This window comes from Arvicanthis niloticus, chromosome 3 (assembly GCF_011762505.2).
Source record: "Arvicanthis niloticus isolate mArvNil1 chromosome 3, mArvNil1.pat.X, whole genome shotgun sequence".
Classification (NCBI taxonomy): Eukaryota; Metazoa; Chordata; class Mammalia; order Rodentia; family Muridae; genus Arvicanthis; species Arvicanthis niloticus.
In genome coordinates, this window is record NC_047660.1 from 79,239,258 (window position 1) to 79,261,741 (window position 22,484).

The following is a 22,484-nucleotide window of genomic DNA, read 5'->3' on the forward strand; positions in this document are numbered from 1 at the left end:
TTAAAGGCAAAAGCGAGAAGGAAATATAAAAGTGTCAGAGGGAACTACCAAACCCTGGAGTTTTGTTGAAAGTGCAGACTGAGGGCGGGAATAGGCTTACGAAACAGGAAGTGACTGGGCGTTATCTCCGGGAAACACTAGGCTTTCTGTCATTTCCCGTTGCTCCGGTCAGTGTTGAGTGTGGGCGCCGGACTCCCCACCAGGATTGCGACGTCCACTCTTCACAGCTGACGGACTTGTTCCTTAGTTTTCGAGGTGTGGCGGGTTGAGTGAAGCTAGGCACAAGCGCGGAGCCTGTGGCGGCTAAGTAGCTCCGAGCCGCCTGCCCGGGTTTCTCCACCAGCTAATGAGCGCTGAGGACACAAAAGCACAAGCCTCACGGTTTTGTTGTTAGTTTTTGAGGTACGTTTCGTATCCATCGCGTTAGAAACGCGGAACCCAGAAAGACAGAGTCAAAGCTACACGGCATAGTAAATTGACAGAAAAGGTCCCGACATGTTTCCGAAAGTTGTTAGTGTTTTAAGTAGTAAAGAGTTTACAGCGAACCGGCGGTGGCGCAGCCCGTACGGCGTGCGTCTGTCTGTCTGTCTGTCTGTCTGTCTGTCTGTCTGTGTCTGTCTCTCTCTCTCTCTCTCTCTCTCTCTCTCTCTCTCTCTCTCTCCTTGTTTTTTTAGGGTTGCAAGTAAAATTACAGAACTCAGGTAAAATTTGAATTAAGTACTCTTCAAACGAAGATGCTAAACCCCTCCCCCTTTTACTTTATTTGAAGATTAAATTTAGCCTAGAGTTTTGTTTCTATTTTTATTTCATTAAAAACTCTTAACACGAATGATGTTGGTTTATTTGTAGACCAAAACAAAGTCCTATCTGACTGGAACAGTGAGCCCAGGGAGCAGTAGCCTGTAAAAAAGACCCTTCGACTGAATTCAGATTGTCAGGCCTGGCAGTAACCACCTTTACCCACGATGCCATTTTGCCAGCCCAGACCTTCTGTTTGCATGATCTTTTATTTTTCAAGAAGTATTCTGAAAATGTCAAATCTCGTGGAAAGCTTGTTTTTAATTCACAAGCTTGAAAGTAGTAAGTAAATGTCTTTTTGTTGTTTTTTTTTTTTTTTTTTTTTTCCAAAACAGGGTTGCTTTGTGTATTCCTGGGTGTCCTGGAACTCAGAGGTCTGCCTCTGTCTGCCTCCTGAGTGCTGAGATTAAAGGCATGCACCACCATGGCTGTAAAAATGGCTGTAAATGCCATTATTGAAGCTATATTTTTTATTAAATTGACTTATAGCCCCACTTGTAATTATGTAATTGAAACTTGACATTGAGAGATTAGGCAATAGTATGATTTTGATAATACATATTGGGAGTGAAATGACTAGGAATAATTTTATTCTTAAATCAGTGTCAAGAAACACAAACTGGGCTGGAGAGATGGCTCAGTGCATTAAGAACACTTGACTGCCCTTCTGAGAGGTTCTGAGTTCAATTCCCAGCAACCATATGGTTGCTCACAACCATCTGTAATGGGTTCTAATGCCCTCTTCTGGTGTGTCTGAAGACAGCAACAGTATGCTCATACAGATAAAATAAATTTTTTTTTTTTTTAAAAAGAAACACAAACTAAGGGTACAGTTCAGTGGCAGAGTACTTGGCTAGCAAGTATGAGGATTTAAGAAGGCCTTAGAGAAAGAAAGTCTGCACCATTGGTGAGATAGCATAGTTGGTATAGTGTTTGCCATACAAGAAAGAGGATTTAAGTCTGATCCTCAGAACCCTGATGAAAATGCTAGGCAGAATGGTATGTGCTTATAATTCCAGCTCTGGGATTACAGGTGGAGCCTTGAGGTTCTGGGCCAGACAGTCTTAGCCTAATTACAAGCTCAGGGTCAATGAGAGACCCTGTCTCAAAAACTAAGGTGGTTATGCCTGAGTAAAGACACTGAAAGTTGACATCTGACCTCTACACATGAACATATGTGTGCATGTTCACCCGCCTCCCCCCACAACACATGTACCAACATAGACACATGATTTTATTTTAAGTTTTAAATTAAAAGGAACCTATAAAACTAAGCTAGGCATGGTGGCACATACCTGTAATCCCATCATTTGGGAGAATCATATGTTCTAGACCAGCCTGGGCTATGTAGTGCTAGCTGAAATCAGTCAATCAATCAACCAATCAATACAAAAAAACCATACCAATCAGAACTGTGTCTACCTATGTGTCATTTATAAATCTCCCAATATTCATATGTGAAGACTAGTTTCTTTTGATTATTTTCGTTCTGGTAGATGATGTTGCCTGTAAACCACACAGATTGCTTATATACTATCTATACTCAAGGTCAAAATGATAGTGTAGTTTTGGGTGATAGCATTCAGAAGTTTTGAGTAGGACTTACTATCAGTTTGGGTTATTTACCCACATAATTCAAAAGTCAAGTTTGTGGTAGAGTGCTTGCCAACAGGCATAAGGCACTAGGTTCAATCTCCAGTATTGAAAAAGGGATGGGGCATTGCATTCAAAATAATTTCCATTTGCCTTTTTATAAAAATTAAGAGGGTCAATTTATCTATTTTTTCCTTTTATCTATTATCTTTCCTTCCCAACCCCTCCCTTCTTTTTTTTCCCTTTTCTTTCTTCTTTTTATTTTCTTTTTGATATAGGATTTTACTGTGCATCCCAGGCTGGCTTTGAGCCCACAGTTTTCCACCTCAGTTTCGTAAGTGCTGGCATTACAGATGTGCACAATCATGATAACTAGCTTGTTCCTTTTAGGTTTTGTGCTTTTAAGATATTTGTGACATGCTATATATGCTGTTTATTATAGTGCTATCTAATAGCAATCAAAATTAGTTTGAAGAAAAATGTGAAGAGCTTATGTAAAATCTGTCCAAGTTTAGCAGTGAGATGGCTTAAAGCAGGAAAAAAGTGTTTGCCATGTTAGCCCTGTAACTTGAGTTTGAACTGTAGAGTCCACATAAAGGTCAAAGGAGAAAACATTCCACAACGAAATTGTCCTTTGACATCACACAAGTTATGTTATATGCATGCTCCCAACACACACAACATGCATACACAAAATTTAAAAACGTTTATGTAAGTTTAGAGCTATACAGAATTCTTGACCATAGTTTTTTAATCCTGCACTTTAAATTCATCTTTGAAACCTATTAGTATTTTCAGTACTTTTTTTTGGAAAGAGGAAGAAATTTGATGGTCCAATGGTCAAGACACTAGCTTGCTCTTCCAGAGAACCAGTTTTATTCCTAATACCCACATGATGCCTTTCAACTGCCTAACACTCCAGTTCCACAGTATCCAACGCCCTCTTTTGGCCTCCACAGGCACACAAAGATATACAGGGAAAACACCTGTACACATAAAAATTTTCTTTTAAAGAAGAAATGTTTGGTATACATATTAGAAAATCATTTTTTTTCCTGTCTTAACTACACAAGTGCTGGAGTTATACCACCTGTGCCATGAGGCTTAGATAGAGGATCACGTTTTGATGTTATATTCATAAATCACTTTTAAATAATCAAGGCTTTAGAAAATGAGTTTATCTGATTTTTCAAATTGTATTCTTGGGTCAGAACTAGAGTTTTTACTTCCTCCTGCAGCAGTTGGGAACAAATACAGAGGTCCACAACCAGACATTATGCAGAGAATGAGAGGCCTTGGAACACCCAAACCTAAATGGGATCTTCATCAAATTCCTCCAATCAGGGAACACTGAGTAAGATGAAGTGGAAAGAAAGCAAGAGCCAGAGGGGATGGAGAACACCAAGGAAACAAATCCTTCTAGAAACAATAGGACTAGTACACATACGAACTCACAGAGACTGAGGCAGTATGCACAGGGCCTGCACAGCTCAGTACCAAATGAGGTCCTAGAGTTGAAAGGAGAAGTAGACACATGTTCCATCCTTAACCCAGAAGCTATCTCCAATTGATAACAACTCACAAAATTTTAGTTTCCTCCAAGGGAAAACAAATTACTCTTAAAGGTAGGTTGCATGCTCACCAATAGAATTGGCTCAGTTTGGGGTGTTTCCTTTTTCCAATGAGTGCTCATATCAACAACACACTCAATTCCAGACTTCACACTCTCAGGACTTCATTCACTCCTCACACTTAGAGTCCTCAAAGATTCAATCAGAGCCGTTTGTGTGATATAATTGAATTAAGAATCTGGGAAATAAAATGAAGGGACCCACTGATGGGATCCTGGAGAGGACCAGACCCACTCCTGACAGCTGGGAGGGGATTTGGCTGCATACTTCCCCAAAGTGAAAAAAGACCAATCTAGATACTGGCCAGAGATATAAAGTACATGCCTCAACAAGGGGAGGCTCACAATGACATTTCCAGGGAACACATCTTCCCTGAGAAACCCCCCTATGCTTCTTCCACAGGAGACCAAGGTGATCAAGAAAATGACCCTGCTGCTGACATGGATGCTGCTCCCCATCTTGACTGAGGAAGGACTCGGAGACCCCCAAGGAGCAAGAGAGATCTTCAAAAAACAGTCGGGTTCCAAGACAACCCGTTGTGGACTAGATTTCATAGCCTTTTACCCTATTTCCAACCCCCTCCTTGGACTCTTCCTTCTCCTTCCCCTTATCTTGACTGTTGGGCTCAGGCCACCAGCTTAGGTGGGCCAGAAGCACCGGTCCTGGCACCCACGAGATGCCAGTGTGGGAGATGGCTCTGCCAATCTACCATGCTGTCTCCACAATGTTTGGCTGAGCCCAGTCCATCCTGCCATCCATGCGGTACCCAGTAGAAATGAGACTCTAAAGCTTAATTATTATCCAAAAGCTTTATATATTTAGAAATCCTCAATTAACAATTTGCCCACATAATTAGAGTTGTTTCCCAATATCTAACCTTATGATATAATTCGTTACCCAGGACAGTCCTGGATCTGTGCGTGGTTCTCCATGGCTCCTACCTACCTCTCTCTCCTCCTCTAGCTCCGCCTCTTCTCTTCTTTCTCTCCTCCCGACTTCTCACTCTGCCTATCTCTCATACAGCCCAATCGCTGAGCTTTATACAAATGTAGTGGGAAGATATCCTGCTACACCTCACCACCACCATATCTGCCTGAAAATTACCATGCTTCCCACCATGATGATAATAGAATGAACCTCAGAACCTGTAAGCCAGCCCCAATTAAATGTCCTTTATAGGTCGGGCGGTGGTGGTGCACACCTTTAATCCCAGCACTTGGGAGGCAGAGGCAGGCGGATTTCTGAGTTCGAGGCCAGCCTGGTCTACAAAGTGAGTTCCAGGATAGCCAGGGCCACACAGAGAAACCCTGTCAAAAAAAAAAAAAAAAAAAAAAACCAAAAGTAAATAAATAAATAAATAAATAATCTTTATAAGAGTTGCCTTGGTCATGGTGCCTCTTCACAGTAAAGGAAACCCAAACCAAGACACTCCCCAAGTTGTTTTTGCTCAGTGTTTTGTTTGGTTGGTTCATTTTTGTTTTTTCCAAGACAAAAACTTTTTGTCACAATCTTGTTTTCTGAGACAAGATTTCTATGTGTAGTCTTGGCTGCCCTGAAAGTAGCTTTGTCAGAGATCTGCTTACCTCTGCAATACTGTTTAGGCAGGCAGATTTCTGAGTTCAAGGCCAGCCTGGTCAACAGAATGAGTTCTAGGACAGCCAGGGCTACACAGAGAATTCCTGTCTTGAAAAAAACAAAACAAAAACAAAAAAGGGAAAAAAAAACTATTGAAAGCTATAAGAAAAAAATCAAGTCATGAATAAAGCCCATCATAATAATAGCTACTTTCTTAATAGAAACTTTAAACACAGAGCTGAAAGACAACTGCCACTTAGACTACTATAGCATCAAAGCTATGTCATAACTGAAGGAGAAAAAAAAAAAAAACCCTTCTGTAATAAGAAACAGGTTAGACCCAAAGACAGCTTGACTCCCAGGAGGTCCATCACAACCAGGCTCACAGGTGAAACTGCCTGCCCCAATACCTAGCCTAACTGGGACCCACACAGGGCCCAGTTGATGCAGGACCTATCCACCCTGCCTGAGACACATCTTCCTGTCTATAACTGCACCCCAGAGGCAGTTCTGGTACTCCAGGCCCAACCCCCACTTTGCCCCTACACACACCCAGTAACAGTTTGACTCCCAGGAGGTCTTTCATAACTAGGCTCACAGGATGGACAGGCTCCATCCAGAGATAGCAAGACCAGTTAACCAGAGATAACCAGATAGTGACCAGGCAAGCTCAAAAACAAAGTCAACAGAAACCAATACTACTTAGCACCAACAGAACTCAGTTCTCCACCACATCAAGCCCTAACACACCTAAAAAGCAAGATTCTGACCTAAAATCCCATCTCATGAAGATGATAGAGGACCTTAAGGAGGATATAAATAACTCCCTTAAAGAAATACAGGAGAATACAGGTAAACAGGTAGAAGCCCTTAAAGAGGAAACAAATCATTTAAAGAAATAAAGGAAAACACCATTAAACAGGTTAAGGAATTGAACAAAACTATCCAGGATCTAAAATGGAAATAGAAACAATAAAGAAATCACAAAGGAAGGCAACCCTGGAGATGGAAAACCTAGGAAAGAGATCAGGCGTTACAGATGCAAGTATCACCAACAGAATACAAGAAATAGAAGACAGAATCTCAGGCATAGAAGATATCATAGAAGATACTGACACAACAGTCAAAGAAAATGCAAAGTGCAAAAAGCTCCTAAACAAAAACGTCTAGGAAATTCAGAACACAGTGAAAAGACCAAACATAAGAATAATAGGTATAGAAGAGAGTGAAAATTCCCAATTCAAAGGACAAGAAAACATCTTCAACAAAATCAGAAGAAAACCTCCCTAACCTAAAGAGACGGCCATAAATGTCCAAGAAGCCTATAGAATACCAAATATATTGGACCAGAAAAGCAATTCCTCCTGTCACATAATAATCAAAACACTAAATACACAGAACAAACAATATTAAAAGCAGTAAGGGGGAAAAGGCCAGGTAACATATAAAGGCAGACCTATCAGAATTACACAAGACTTCTCAAAAGGTACTCTAAAAGTCAGAAGATCTTGGGCAGATGCCATGGAGACCCTAAGAGAATACAAATGCCAGCCCAGGCTACTATACCCAGCAAAACTCAATCACCATAGATGGAGAAACCAAGATGTTCTGTGACAAAACCAAATTTAAGAAATATTGTTCTACTAATCTAGCCCTAAAGAGGATCCTAGAAGGAAAACTCTAACACAAGGAGGGAAACTACACCCAAGAAAACACAAGAAATTAATCATCTAACAAACCCAAAAGAAGAGAACCACACAAACACAATACCACCTCTAACAACATAAATAACAGGAGCTAACAATCATTGGTCTTTAATATCTCTCAACATCAATGGACTCAATTCCATAATAAAAAGACATAGGCTAACAGACTGGATACATAAACAGGACCCAGTATTTTGCTACATATGGGAAACACACTTCAGTGACAAACACAGATACTACCTCACTGTAAAAGGCTGTAAATTTTTTTCCCAAGCATATGGTCCCAAGAAACAAGCTGGAGTAGCCATTCTAATATTGAATAAAATCAAATTTCAACCAAAAGTTATCAAAAGGGATATGGAAAGATACTTCATACTTATCAAAGGAAAAATCAACCAAGATGATCTCTCAATTCTGAACATCTACGCCCCAAATGCAAGGGCACCCACATTTGTAAAAGAAATGTTACTAAAGCTTAAAATACACATTGATCCTTACACAATAATAGTGGGAGACTTCAACACCCCACTCTCACTAATGGACAGATCATGGAAAACGTAACTGAATAGAGACACAGTGAAACTAACAGAAGTTATGAACCAAGTGGATTTGACAGATCATTCACCCATTCTACAGAACATTTCACCCTAAAACAAAAGAATATACTTTTCTCAGAACCTCATGGTACTTTCCCCATAATTGACCATATAATCAGACACAAAACAGGCCTCAACAGATACAAGAAGACTGAAATAATCCCATGCATTCTATCAGATCACTGAGGATCTAAGGCTGGTCTTCAATAAAAACAAAAACAATAGAAAGCCTACATACTCATGGAAACTGGACAACTCTCTACTCAATGATAACTTGGTCAGGCAAGAAATAAAGAAATTAAAGACTTTTTCAATGGAAGGATGAATACAGAAAATGTGGTATATTTACACAGTGGAATACTACTCAGCTATCAAAAAATGTCAACTTCACAAATTTTGCAGGCGCATGGATGAAACTAGAAAATAACATCCTGAGTGAAATAACCCAGACCCCAAAGGACATACATGGTATGTACTTACTGATAAGTGGATATTAGCCCAAAAGCTCAGAACTCCCATGATACAACTCACAGACCATATGAAGCTTAACAAGAAGGAAGGCCTAAGTGTGAATGCTTCAATTCCACTTAGAAGGGGGACAAAAATAATCATGGGAGGCAGAGGAAGAGAGAGACATGGGTGGGGAAGGGAGAGGGAGGTAAAAGAGGAGCAGGGTAAGGTATGGGAAGAAACAGGAAGGCCAGGAAAACGAATAGAAATATGTAAGGGGGCAGAGGGAACCACTAGAAAGTCCCAGACACCAGGGATGTGAGAGGCTCCCAGGACCCAATAGGGAAGAGATTAGCTGAAATACTCAAGAGCAGGGAGATAGAACCTGATGAGACCACCTCCAGTAGACAGACATGGACCCCAGTTAAGGAATGGGGCCATCCACCCATCTCAAAATTTTTAACCCAGAATTGTTCCTGTCTAGAGGAAACACAGGGACAAAAAATGGAGCAGAGACTGAAGGGGAGGCCATCCAGAGACCCCCTACCTTGGGATCAATCCCATGTGCAGACACCAACCCCTGGACATAATTGCTAATACCAAGAAGTACTTGCAGATAGGAGCCTGGTATAGCTCTCCTCTGAGAGGCTCTACCAGCACCTGACTAAAACAAATGAAGATACTTACAGCCAGCCATTGGACTGAGCCTGGGGACCTCAACGGAAAAGTTAGGGGAAGGACTGAAGGAGCTGAAGGGGAATGGAACCCCATAGGAAGAACAACAATATAAACTAACCAGACCCTCAGAGCTCCCAGGGACTAAAACCACCGAACAAAGAGTATATATGAGTTGTCCATGGTTTCTGCTACATATGAAGCAGAGGACTGCATTATCTGGCATCAAGGGGAGGGAAGGTGCTTGGTCCTGTGGAGGTTTGTTGTTCCAGTGTAGGGGGGTGCTAGAGAGGTGAGTGGGAGGGGCAGCCTCTTAGAGGCAAAGGGGATGGGGCATGAGATGGGGGGTTTGTGGAGAGGAGACTGGAAAGGGGGAAAACATTTGGAATGTAAAAAACAAAAGATTACCACTAAGCCAGCTTATAGTGGTTACAGAGGATACTTGAATCTTTTAGAAGACAAAGACACATCCACAAGGCTTCATAAAATAACTCACTAGAACAGTATAAGCAAATGAGGAACAGAAAAGCAAGATGTACAAACTAACAAAAGGGCAAGAATTAGTGCACGTTGTGCAATCACAGCTATAAATATAGTCTTAGATTCCTATTTGGAAAATAAAGATTCGCAAGTCAAGTTAAAAAATGGGATCTATCTAGTTGACTGGGGAGGGGCAGGGGTTCTGCAAGAAATATACCTCACTGTCAAAGGCAGATGCTATCTTCAGATGAAAAGATAGAAAAAGATAGAATAAGTTATTCCAAGCAAATGGACCTAGAAAACAAGCAAACGTCACTATTCTAAAGTCTGACAAAAGAGGTTTCACACTAAAACTGGCAAGGGAAGGGAAAATAAAGAAGGTAACCATACTGATTAAGGAAACAATCTGAGAAGAGGGCATGGCAATTTAAAACTATATACACTAAGCATGGGTGCACTCAATTATATGAAACATATTACTAGAGGGAGAGTCACAGATGTAACCCTAACACAATAGTGAATGAAAGAGAATTAATAAATGTAATTAAAATTAATTAAAAATTACAGAAAGTTACAATGTACAAACTGAAGCCAAAGCTACATAGTGGCGAGACCTTGTTTGAAAGGAAAAAAAGACATTTACAAACAATCTAAACTTCATATGGAAATGCAAAGGGCCTACAATAGAAAAACTAGTTTTCTTTATCAAAGAGCAAAGACTAAAACTATATGGTTCTAAGACTGTAATTGTTTTACTAAATTATAGTGATCAAGATTACTCAGCCATTGGACTGAGCCTGGGGACCTCAACGGAAAAGTTAGGGGAAGGACTGAAGGAGCTGAAGGGGAATGGAACCCCATAGGAAGAACAACAATATAAACTAACCAGACCCTCAGAGCTCCCAGGGACTAAAACCACCAAAGCTACATAGTGGTGAGACCTTGTTTGAAAGGAAAAAAAGACATTTACAAACAATCTAAACTTCATATGGAAATGCAAAGTTGCTTATTCACAAGCAGGCATTCAAATCAAAGGAACACAACTGAGAGTCTAGTTACATTATATCAAGTGACAAACTTTTGTTTTGTTTTGAGATAGGATCTTATCATGTTGTACAAGCTGGCCTTGAACTCATAAATTCCAATTTCAGCCTTCTGAGTAGCTGAAGCCATAGGCATGTGTGCACCACCATCTCTGGCTAATTAAGTGACTTTAAAAAAAATAAAGATACCAATGCACTTCAGTGTCAAAAAGACAGTCTTTTTCAGCAAGTAATACTGGGGTGCTTGCTTGCTTTCTTCTTGTTTTTTAAAAAAGATTTATTTTACTTTAAATGTATGTTTTGCCTGCATGTATGTATATATGTCACGTATGTGCCTAGTGCCCAAGAAGGCCAAGAAGAGGTATTAGACCCCGTGGAACTGTAGTTAAGGCTGGTTGTGAGCCACCATGTGGGTGCTGGGAATCAAACCTGTGTCCTCTGCAAGAGCAACAAGTAATCTAAATTGCTGTGCCGTCCAGCCTTTGCATTTATATATTCTTATGCAAAATATTGACTTGTAACCATGTAAAAATATAATGGAGTAAAACATACAATTAGAATAAAACAGAAAATCTTCATAGGTGTATCTGCCTTTCATAGATGACCTCAAAATACATATATATACACATTAGCTTTTTGAAGTTAGAAATGATTGCTCTTCAAGGACACCATTAAGAAAAGGATAGGACAAGACACAGGAGTATGTATATATTTGCAAAATATCTAATTCAAGGCTTGCATTTAGAATATATGAGGAACTCTTAAAACTCAGTGTTAAGAAGCTAAATTGTGTGTGTGTGTGTGTGTGTGTGTGTGTGTGTGTGTGTGTTTATCACCCAGGCTGGTGAGATAGCTCAGCTAACAAAACAGCTATGAAATCTTAACTTGAGTTCAATCCCTTGAATCCATGTAAAGGTAGAAGGAGAAAATGATATGGTGAAGTGTCCTTTGGCTCCACAAGTTTGCTATGACATTGCCATCCTCACCCCAATCATACACACATATAATAATGAATTATTTTAATTTACTTAAATTTTTTTCATATGATATATTTTATTCATGTTTTTCTTCTCCTCCCCACTTCTCCATCCACCTAATTTCATGTTCTCTCTTTCCTCAAAATATAAATTAATAGAAAAAATTAATGAGACAAAAATATCAAAACAGAACAGAAAACCCATGGAATTTGTGTTGGCCAACTACTGGCCATGGGGTCTATTCTGGAGGATAGTTGGTATACCCAGTGACACTCTACTGAAAAAAACTCATTTCTTCTTCCTCTTCCTCTTCCTCTTCTTCTTCTTCTTTTTTGGTTTTTCAAGACAGGGTTTCTCTGTATAGCCCTGGCTGTCCTGGAACTCACTCTATAGACCAGGCTGGCCTCAAACTCAGAAATCCAGCTGCCTCTGCCTTCCAAGTGCTGGGATTAAAGGTGTGCGCCACCACTGCCCATCTCCTACACAGATCTTGTGCATGTTGTCATAGTCTCTGTGAATTCCCATTTCTATCAGTACTGTTATGAAGGATAGACACTGTTTCTTTGGAACCATGTACCGCCTCTGGCTCTTACAATTTTCCGTCCCTTCTGAGTAGATCTCTGTGGTGGTTCAAATAGGATTAGCCTCCATAGGCACAAATAATTGAATGCTTGATTATTAGAGAGTGGAGCTATCTGAAAGAGATTAGGAGGTGTCTCCTTGTTGAAGTGGGTGTAGCTTTGTTGGAGGAAGTGTGTCACTGGGGGTGGGTGGGTTTTGATGTTTCAGAAACTCAAGCCACATCTAATGGGTCTTTCTCTTTTATGCTGCCTGCTGATCCAGATGTAGAACCCTCAGCACCTCTCCAGCACCTTGTCTGCCTACATACCAGCATACTTCTCATTGCTGCTTCTTGCTATGCTGATGATAGACTGAACCACTGAACTGTAAGCAAGCCTCAATTAAATGTTTTCCTTTAGAAGAGTTGCCATGGTTATGGTGTCCCTTCACAGCAATACAATACTGACTAGGATAACTTCTGATTCTTGAGGGAGGAGAGTTTAAGAAAGACATCCACTTAGGGCTGTATGCTTTAAAGTCTCTCTATTTGTGCATATTTTCTAGTTGTCAGTCTCTGCACTAATTCCCATTAGTATGCAAGAAGTAGCTTCTCTGATGAGGGTTGAGAGACACATTGATCTATGGATATATGTCATGAGGAGTAATTTTAATGCTGTGCTCCTTTAGCAGAATAATAATACTCATATTTTCTCTAAGCCATGACCTGTCCAGCATCAGTTTCTTGGCCACTTTAGCAGCGTCAGTTACGAGTTCTATCTCATGGAGTAGACCTGCAGTCCAATTAAAAGTGGTTGATTACTCCCGAAACTTTTGTACCACTATTATACTAGTATATCTTGCAGACAGGTCATTGTTGTAGGTCTCAGAGTTTGTATGGGGTGATATTGATGGTTACCTTTCTCAGAGTTTGTATGGGGTGATATTGATGATTACCTTTCTCTTCCAGTAGCATGATATATACCTTTCAGTACCATAAATGCTAGTCAGTAGGGGCGAAGTTTCTAGTTGGCACCAATTTTTTTTCCATTAATTTCTCCAATGACAAAGTAAATGGTATCTTCTTAGGGAGTAGGGCCGGCCCTACTATCAGGTTGTGGAGAGTAACCAATAACCTTGGCAATTGCTTATGATGATTAGTGTGTGTGTGTGTGTGTGTGTGTGTGTGTGTGTGTGTGTGTGTAGGGAGTCTGTGGGACTCCTTTGCCAATGACTTAACATAATGTATCATTCCTGGCACTGGAGGTTTTATCTGGTGTCATAAGATATCTAGCTTATATATGTATAAATCTAACATATATACATGTATGTACATGTATACACACATATTTATTATATATATTGTATTGGTTAATATTTAGAAAAGCTGCAGTGTGGGCCATCTATCTAACCGGCGGGGTGGCTCTGCTTAGCTCCGGCCTCCATGTTCCACACTAGAAGAAGCCAAAAGCCATGTGTGCCATAGCTAGAAGCATCCAGAGGCCAAGCGTAGCACAACTAGACCCACTAGATGGCAGCTTGGTGGCTGGCTCTGCCAATCTAACACGCTGTCGCCACAAAGCTCAGCTGAGCCCCTCATAATATCTTCCATACTCATGGTACCCAGTAGAATGAAGACTCTTAATGCTTAAAGATTATCCAATGGATTTATATATTTGGAAATGCTCAATTAACAAGATGCCCACATAATTAGAATAGTTACCCAATATCTAACCTTAGATATAAGGTGCTACCCAGGACTGCTCTCGACTCATCCATCTTCCTCCAAGGGTCGCTAGTCTCTCTTCCTCTTTCTCCTCCTCTTCCTTCTCCTTCCCACTCTCTGCTCCTCCCACATTAGCTCCTCCCCAATTACCGAGCTTCATTGCAAATACAATGTACCAGTAGCAGGAAATTATCCTGCTACAATATATGTTTTATTAGAGTTATATATATTATTTATTAGAGTGGCTTACAGGCTGTGGTCTGACTCTTCCAACGATGGCTGCCTCTCAACAGAAAGTACAATAATCCAATAGTTGTTCATTCCTCGAGGTTGAATATCTCAGCTGGTCTTCACTATACAATGGAATCCCAAAGAAGTAGGCTCTAATACCAGTGAAGGAATGAACTTGCCAGCAAAGGTGAGGGCAAGCAGGCAAAGAACAAATATATCCTTCTTCTATGTCCTTTATAAAGGCCAGCACCAGAGGGTATGGCACAGATTTAAGGTGGAACTTCCCACTTCAAAAGATCCAGATTTAAGATGTGTCTTCCCACTTCAAATGATTTATTGAAGAAAAATCCCTCACAGGTATGCTCAGATGTTTGGGTTTTGATTAATTCTAGACTTTATTTTTTTCTCTCCTCCAAAAAACAAACAAACAAACAAAACAAAAAACAAAGACCCTTTCTCAAGTTAATCTTCCTATACTAGTTTTCTCCCTATCTCTTTGTAACAATGTACTCTATTTCCCCTTTCTTGGAAGATCCCCTCTTCCTCTCTGGTCCCTTACTAGGTACTGAACCTAGTTGGTTATTTGGACTGAAGCACACATGTCAAAATCTTAAAAGCTAGCATCCACTTATAAGAGAAAGCATTCAATATTTGTCTTTTGGAGTCTGGATTACCTCACTCAGGATAATGGTTTTTAGTTCCACCTAAATAGGCAAATACCTTCAATTTTTATAATTTTATATTTATTAACGGATGCAGTGATCGTGTATTACTACAAACGAGGCTTTACTTGTAACAGCAGAAGCGGAAAAGACCCAAAGCCCTGGAAAGGCACTGCTATATATACCCTAGAGTGGCGTGTTCACTTCTGATTGGCTGTTCACTCATCACCCCATATTACGCCCCGGGATGGGCAGTGACTTTGGCGCCGCTTTCTGCCTTTTGCACCTGTGCAGTCAGTTGTTTACTAGTGGGAGGACAGGATGCCCGCGCCATCTTGTAATGGCGAATCACTGCGGCTCCCAACAATTAACAGTTGAATAATATCCATTGTGTAAATGTAGCATGCTTTTGTTATACATTCATCAGTTAATGGACATCTAGGCTGTTTCTAATTTCTGGCTATTATGAATAAAGCAGAAATGAACATGAATGAACAAGTATCTTTGCTGTAGAATGTGAAGTCCTTTGAGTATATGCCCAAGAGTTGTATACCTGAATTTTTTTTAAAGATTTATTTATTTATTTATGAATGCGAGTACCAGAAGAGGGCATTAGATTCCATTACAGATGGTTGTGAACCACCATATGGTTGCTGGGAATTGAACTCATGACCTCTGGAAGGCAGTCAGTGCTCTTAACTGCTGAGCCATCTCTCTAGCCCATATACCTGGATTTTGAGATAGATTGACTTTGAGCTTTTTATGGAACCTGGACACTGATTTGTACTGGTAGTACCAGTTTTCCTCCTACCAGAAGTGTATATGTGTTTTTGTTTTCAACATCCTCATCAGCATGAAATGTGGTCTGCTTTATTGATTTTAGCCATTCTGACTAGGGTAAGATGAAGTCTCAGAGTAGTTTTAATTTGCATTTCCCTGATGGCTAAGGATGCTGAACATTTTAAAGTGTTTCTCAGCCATTTATGTTCATCTTTTAAGAACTCTCTATTTAGTTATGTGCCCCATTTTAAAATTGGGTTATTTTCTTAATGACCAATTTTTTAGTCTCCTCTCTCTCTCTCTCTCTCTCTCTCTCTCTCTCTCTCTATATATATATATATATATATATATATATATATATATATATATATATATATTATGTGTGTGTATACATATATACATTCTAAATACTATCTCTGTTTTTCTTTTTAAAAATTCTTCTCTTATATATTATCTCTCAACTGCAGTTTTTCTTCCCTATTGTCTGCCCAGCCCCTCCCACCACCTCCCTTCTCTTCCAGATCCACTCCTCTGTTTCCCTTCAGAAAGAGCAGGTCTCTTAGGGATGCCAACCAAACATGGCATAATTAGGCACATACCTTTCTATTAAAGCTGGATAGGGCAACACAGTAGGAGGAAAAGGGTCTCAAAAGCAGGCAAAGAGTCAGAGACAGCTCCCACTCTCACAGTTAGGAATCCCATAGGAACACCAAGGTATACAACCATAACATACGTGCAGAGAACTTAGGTCAGACCTATGCAGGCTCTCCAATTCTCGGTTCAGTCTCTGTGAGTCCCTATGAGCCCTGGTTGAATCTGTGGACCATTTTCTTGTGGTATCCTTGACTTGTTTGGCTCCTACAATCCTTCCTAGTCTACTTCTGCAGGATTCCCTGAGCTCCAGCTAATGTTTAGCTCTCTGCCCCTCTCTGCCCCTCTCTGCCCCTCTCTGCCCCTCTGCCTCTCTCTCTGCCTCTCTCTGCCTCTGCCAGAGTGCTGGGATAAAAATGTATACCACCACTCCTTGGCTCCCAAAGTTTTGATTATAACAAGTCTTTCACTTGCTTGATTGGAGTTTGGAAGTTTGGAAGTTTGTTTGTTTGAGGCGATTGTGAAAAGTATTGTTTCCCTGATTTCTTTCTCAATATGTTTATCATTTATATATAAGAAGGCTACTGATTTTGTGTATTAATTTGGTATCCTGTTTCATTGCTGAAAGTGTTTATTAGATATAGAAATTCCCTGGTATAGTCTTTATGGTCTTTTATATATAAAATCATATCACCTGCAAATGAAAATACTTTGACTTCTTTTTTTCCTGTTTGTATCCCCTTGACCTCCCTCTGTTGTCTTCTTTTACTAAGATTTCAAGTGGTATATTGAATAGGAGTGGAAAGAATGGTCATTCTTACTTTTAATTTTAACAGAATTGCTTTGAGTTTCTCTTCATTTAGGATGATGTTGATGATGGCTTACTTTTAATTGCCTTTATATGTTGAGGTACATTCCTTGTATCTCTAGTGTGTCCACCATGAAGAGATGTTGGATCTTGTCAAAGGCCTTTTCTACACCTAATGAGATAATCACGTGGTTTTTGTCTTTCAGTTTGTTTATGTGGTGGGTTGACTTATGTATGTTGAGCCATATATGCATTTCTAGGGAAGCCAAATTGACCATGGTGTATAATCTTTCTGATGTTATGGGCGTTTGAATGAGACTGGCTCCTATGGGCTAGGTCACCAGAGAGTGGCACTATTTGAAAGGATTAGGATACATGGCCTAGTTGGAAGTCATTGGCAGTAGGCTTTGAAGGTTTCAAAAAGTACATTCCAAACCCAGAGTCTCTTTCTTCTTGCTGCCTGTAGCTCTGGATGTAGAAGTCTCAGCTACTGCCTGCATGCTGCCATTCCCCCTACCCTAATGACAATTAACTAAACCTGTGAAACTGGTAAATGCTTTTCTTGATAAGAGTTGTGGTCATGGTCCTATCTTTTCATATTAATAGAACATTAAGACAGACATGTTCCTGAATTTGGTTGACAAATATTTTATTGAAAAAATTTACATCTATGTTCATAAGGAGTATTAGTCTGTAATTTTCTTTTTTGGGGGGGCATCTTTTGGATCAGGGTAATAGTGGCATTGTCACACACATCAAATAATTTTTTTCAGTTAAATAACCCAATTTGTTAACTGACAAAGGGTTTGAATAGGTATTTAATTTTAAAAAACTTTAAAAATGAGTCTACTGATGGAGACAGGTTGGCTAAGGGTGATCTTCATAGATTAATATCAGTTTATTGGTGATTTAATTTGTGTTTGTCTTCCATTTTTGTCCTTGTGTTTTAAACTAATGAAAATAGCATTTAAAAACCCTATCATATAAACGTACAAAATTTTTGTTTTATACACATAGATACTCGATTTAACAAGCTATAGAGTTCTATAAAGTTCATTCTCTTACTGAAGTTACACATGTGGAACACTTACTGTGTGCAAGACACAGTAGTATATGATGCTTCTTCATTAGAAAAATCTGAGATGGTGACTAGCACACAGAAGGTACTCAACAGTTGTTAAAAATCAATAAATTTACCATCTGGAAACTAAAAAAAAAAAAAAAAATCCATTTTTTGAGGAGATATCTCCCGTGGGCTTGAGAAACACGCTCCAAACTAAATTGTGGTCTGCTACGACTTCTTTCCTCCAAGCTCTCCAAGCCTCCAAGCCTAGGGTGAGAAGGGTGTTTTTGAGAAAAAACCCTGTTGCTTTGCTGTTCTGCCAGGGAAAGAAGAAAATTCAGCACTATAATCTCCAAAACCTTCAGTACCAAACAGTTCCTCAGAGTAGCCAAGGGAGGACCCTGCCAACCATACAAATAGGAGAAATGAGCTAACCCTGACAGAATCATTGGAGCAAATATACTCAGGCAAAAACTGTAGGCCCTTGGGGGAAAAATAAGGCCCCAGAAGAAGGAAAGTGTTTAAACACTATTCCCCACTCCTGGCCTGGCCTTTGAAAACTAGCAATATAAAATTGATAGTTTCAGCTATCCCTGGGGTGCCAGAGGAACGGCTGTAGCTTGTGGGAGGACAAGATGTTAAATGTGGCAGGTCATGTCCGCTGAAACAAGCCAGACATAGATCTCATGGATTCTCATGGCAGAGTGTTTATTTGAATACAAACACAGTGATAAAGACAAGACAGTTTCCATGGTTACTATGTTTTTACTAGATTGCCTTAGTGCTTCAGAGGAGAAACTCTCGTCTGTCTCTGAGTGGCAAAAGAGAAGAATCAGATAGGTACCAGTTCTCTGCATTTCTCTTCCTTTCCCTCTAAGATCTATGATTTGAGTGCTTGCAGAAAATCTCCAAAAAAAAAAGTAGAAGAGACTACAAACTGAGTGGAGGAAAGGAACCTGTGTGTGGAGTGCACAGGAGGGAGAGCACAGGAGTGACAGATAAACACGCATAGAGTCTCAGAGTGAAACCCATTATTTGGTATGCTAACAAACAAAATATTCCACAACAATTTTTTATTCATCCCTCATAATCTTCCTGGACTATACATTGGAGTTTCAAGTTACAACGTTCATTCCTTAAACATAGCTGCAAAGTTTACACACCTTAACCTGTTTGATTTTTGGTTAGGATTTCTTGGACGTGTTATATAAACAAATAGCAAATATAAGAACAAGATAAATTGTATTGAGGCTTGGTTACAATAGTTACAGAAAGTCACTGTGGGGACACTTGAAGACTCCATTGTTCATAGACAATGAATATTTATATACATCTATACATTCTCTAATGGATCCAATTTTCACCTCATGCCTTTTCCTGCAATTTGAAAAATCTTGATTTCCTGGACTCCTTCCAATGTAAGGCAGTTTGTTAAACAGCAACAACTGCAATAGAAACCAACTTGCCTTTGATTAGCTTGAGTGAAACAGTGTAACTGTTTGCTTTAAGTCTGTCTTCCTTCAGCAACTGCCTCTTCTAGCAACCTACGCCCAGCCCTTCTGGTAGGCTAGGCAGTTTCCATGGTTACTATGTTGTTTCTACTAGATTGCCTTAGTGCTTCAGAGGAGAAACTCTTTTCTGTCTCTGAGTGGCAAAAGAGAAGAATCAGATAGGTACCAGTTCTCTGCATTTCTCTTCCTTTCCCTCTAAGATCTCTGATTTGAGTGCTTGCAGAAAATCTCCAAACCCGGGGGCATTTGGGACAAATGTAGTTGATACCATAGTTACATTGTTGAATGTTTATGCCTTACATTTGCTTTGCATTAACTGTGGCTATTTTTTGTCAATCATCACTTTCTAGGATGTTAGACAGACTGATTCAATAATGTTTTGAAAAATATTAATGATATTAAATACCAGTTTGGGGGAGGGGCAATTTTGTTGTCTTTTATTGTGGTTTGCATCTAGGGGAAAACAACAAACCCAGGATTTTAGAGTTGGAAGGCTGTTTCAAACATGTCTAATTCAGTTCCTTAATTTCAGATGGTAAGGGGGAAATATCTGGCTTCATTTCTTTATAGCAAGTGGCTGGCAGAGCTGTGTTTAGAACTCCTGCCCCCTCATCTCAACTGCCATTCTTTAACCACTACATACTTGGTAAGTAAATCTGAACAGCTTTGGATTTTATTGACAGTACCAATGTGTAAGATACACTGAATATATTCAGGCTTGATCTCATATACTAATGACTGTATGAACTTTTTTTCAGAGTATAGGGTATTTCAATCCTTAGGAGACCAAGATGTCAGATCCTAACAAAACTGCCATTACAGCAGAAAAGGAAGCTTTGAACTTGAAGTTGCCCCCCATTGTTCATCCCCCAAAAAACATAGGTGTCGACACGCCAAAACAAAGTGAGCTACTAAATTACAGAAGATCTAAGGATCAGCAGAAGAAGATCAATCAGTTAGTGTAAGTAGCATAATAGTAAATAATTATTGCTTGGACTTGATGATTCGTGTTCTAGACTCAAAAAATTTAGAAAAGTATAAAGGTGGTCCATGGGTAAAATAAGGATTAAAATTCAAATTAATTAGAAAAGCAATTGGGAATTAATCATAATGATAGCCAATTTTGTAGAGTGCCTGCTTTTTCAGATAATGTACCTATTACTTTACCAATACTTCTCACAGTAACTTGATGAAGTAAATTTTTATTTTAAAAATATTATATACATATTTGTGTGTGTGTGTGTGTGTGTGTGTGTGTGTGTGTCTAAGTTTATGTGTGTATAGCATGTATATGCAGGAGCCCAGGGAAGTCAGAAAAGGGAACTAGAGTTGTGAGCTGCCATGTGGGTGCTGGAAGTTGAACTTGGGTCCTGAGCCATTTATCCAGCCTCACCCTATATTTTTTTTAATGAGTGAATTAAGGAGCAGAGAAGTAATTTGCTCATACACCTGAGGTTTGGACCCAAGTGGTCTGTTTCTGCAGTTCAAGTATCTTGTTATTGTGTCTGCTATTATGCTATTAACTGTACTGATTTTTGAAAATGAATCAGGAATTTTCCTTTTTGGTCAAACTCTTTTATAAGAAGTTTTACAACTGACTTAAGTTTTATTGCCACATTGTTAATGATTATATTGTCAAAAATAATTGTTTTGAAAGTTATACTTCATAGTTAACAGGTCTAGAATTATATAACTTATCATTCACTTACTCATATTTAAAGCTAAATTTATGAGCAATTTTAACTTACATGTTTTAAATATACACACACACACACACACACACACACACACACACACACATATATATATATATATATATATATATATATATATATATATATATATATTAACCTATATATATATATTGTTAGAGGTCTTTTGCCCTCTTCATCTCTTAAAAACTTTTAAATTTGTGAGTGTGTGTGTATACAAATGTAAATGTGAGTGCCATATAAATGTACATGGACAGAGGCCATAAGAGAACGTCATATCTACCCTGGCATTTGTGAGCTGCCCAACATGGGTGCTGGGAACCAAACACAGCAGCAAGAGCTCTGGACTTCTGAGCCATCTTGCTAGCCTCTTCCTGATTCATTGTGAAGACCACTTGTTCTTTTAGAAGACTTAGACAAGAGTTCTTGGGATGTTATTCAACAGCTTTTTACCATTTTCCCTGTCAGGAGCTACTCATGGCTCCATGAATATACTCTGTTTCTTAGATATGCTTTGTAATTAAGATTTAGTTTATGGATTACCATGTCTAGAAAGTGTTTGAATCCCTTCCACATTGTTTCAATCCTTTCTACAAATTTATATCATTTTATGTGGAAATATTAATTCCCTGATATACATTGTACCTGTTACTAGGAAGATCATAGAAAACAATAGTAAAAGACTGTGACTTTAACAAGTTTGCTTCACAGCAGGATAAGACAGTAATCATATAAAAAAAACAAGTTATAGGAACTCTTTCAACCAGTGGTTGTTAACCTGTGGGTCGTGATCTCTTTGAGGATTGACTGACCCTTTCTCAGGGGAGAAAACACAGATATTTACATTACAATTCATAACAATAGCAGTTATGAAGTAGCAACAAAATTTTTGTGGTTACATACAGGATCCCACTATGTCAACTCAGGCTAGCCTTGACCTCACAATCTTCCTGTCCTAGCTTTCTCAGTACTGAGATTATAGGCATGTGCCTCACACCATGCTTCCTCTATCTTGTTTCTTCAAAGTACCCATCATTATTTGTAGCAATAATCTTGTGGTTAGGGGTCGCCACTACATGAAAAACTGTATTAAATGGTTGCAGCATTAGGAAGGGTGAGGACCATTGCTTTAGATGATGAGTACTTTTTTATTTTTTTATGTTTTTGAGGCAAGTTTGTGTGTGTGTGTGTGTGTGTGTGTGTGTGTGTGTGTGTGTGTAACCCTAGCTGTTCTGGAACTCATTGTGTAGACCAGGCTGGCCTCGAGATCAGAGATTTGCCTACCTCTGCCTCCCTAGTGCTGGTGATGGGTACTTTG

The 22,484-nt window shown here is 39.4% G+C and overlaps 2 protein-coding genes across 6 annotated transcripts in view; both read left to right on the plus strand.

The window, feature by feature from the left end:
* The first annotated feature begins 11 nt into the window (after positions 1 to 11).
* Positions 12 to 5,802, plus strand: LOC143441759 (uncharacterized). The gene is made up of 4 exons (XM_076931286.1): positions 12 to 402; positions 850 to 1,080; positions 2,670 to 2,725; positions 4,425 to 5,802. The coding sequence occupies exons 2-4, from the start codon at positions 966 to 968 to the stop codon at positions 4,662 to 4,664; spliced, it is 411 nt and encodes a 136-aa protein (XP_076787401.1). The 5' UTR covers positions 12 to 402; positions 850 to 965; the 3' UTR covers positions 4,665 to 5,802.
* Positions 5,803 to 19,538: 13,736 nt separating this feature from the next.
* Positions 19,539 to 22,484, plus strand: part of Dnah12 (dynein axonemal heavy chain 12) — a 168,579-nt gene continuing 165,633 nt past the window's right edge. For 4 of the 5 annotated variants that reach the window (XR_013109428.1, XM_034498136.2, XM_076931288.1 and 1 more), the window contains exons 1-3: positions 19,539 to 19,616; positions 19,987 to 20,100; positions 20,213 to 20,415. Coding sequence is in view for 4 of the 5 variants with exons in the window: in XM_034498136.2 (XP_034354027.1) it covers positions 20,246 to 20,415 (170 nt within the window). In the remaining variant the exon portion in view is untranslated. The remainder of the gene's footprint in view (positions 19,617 to 19,986; positions 20,101 to 20,212; positions 20,416 to 22,484) is intronic. The other variant, XM_076931287.1, reaches the window with a different exon arrangement.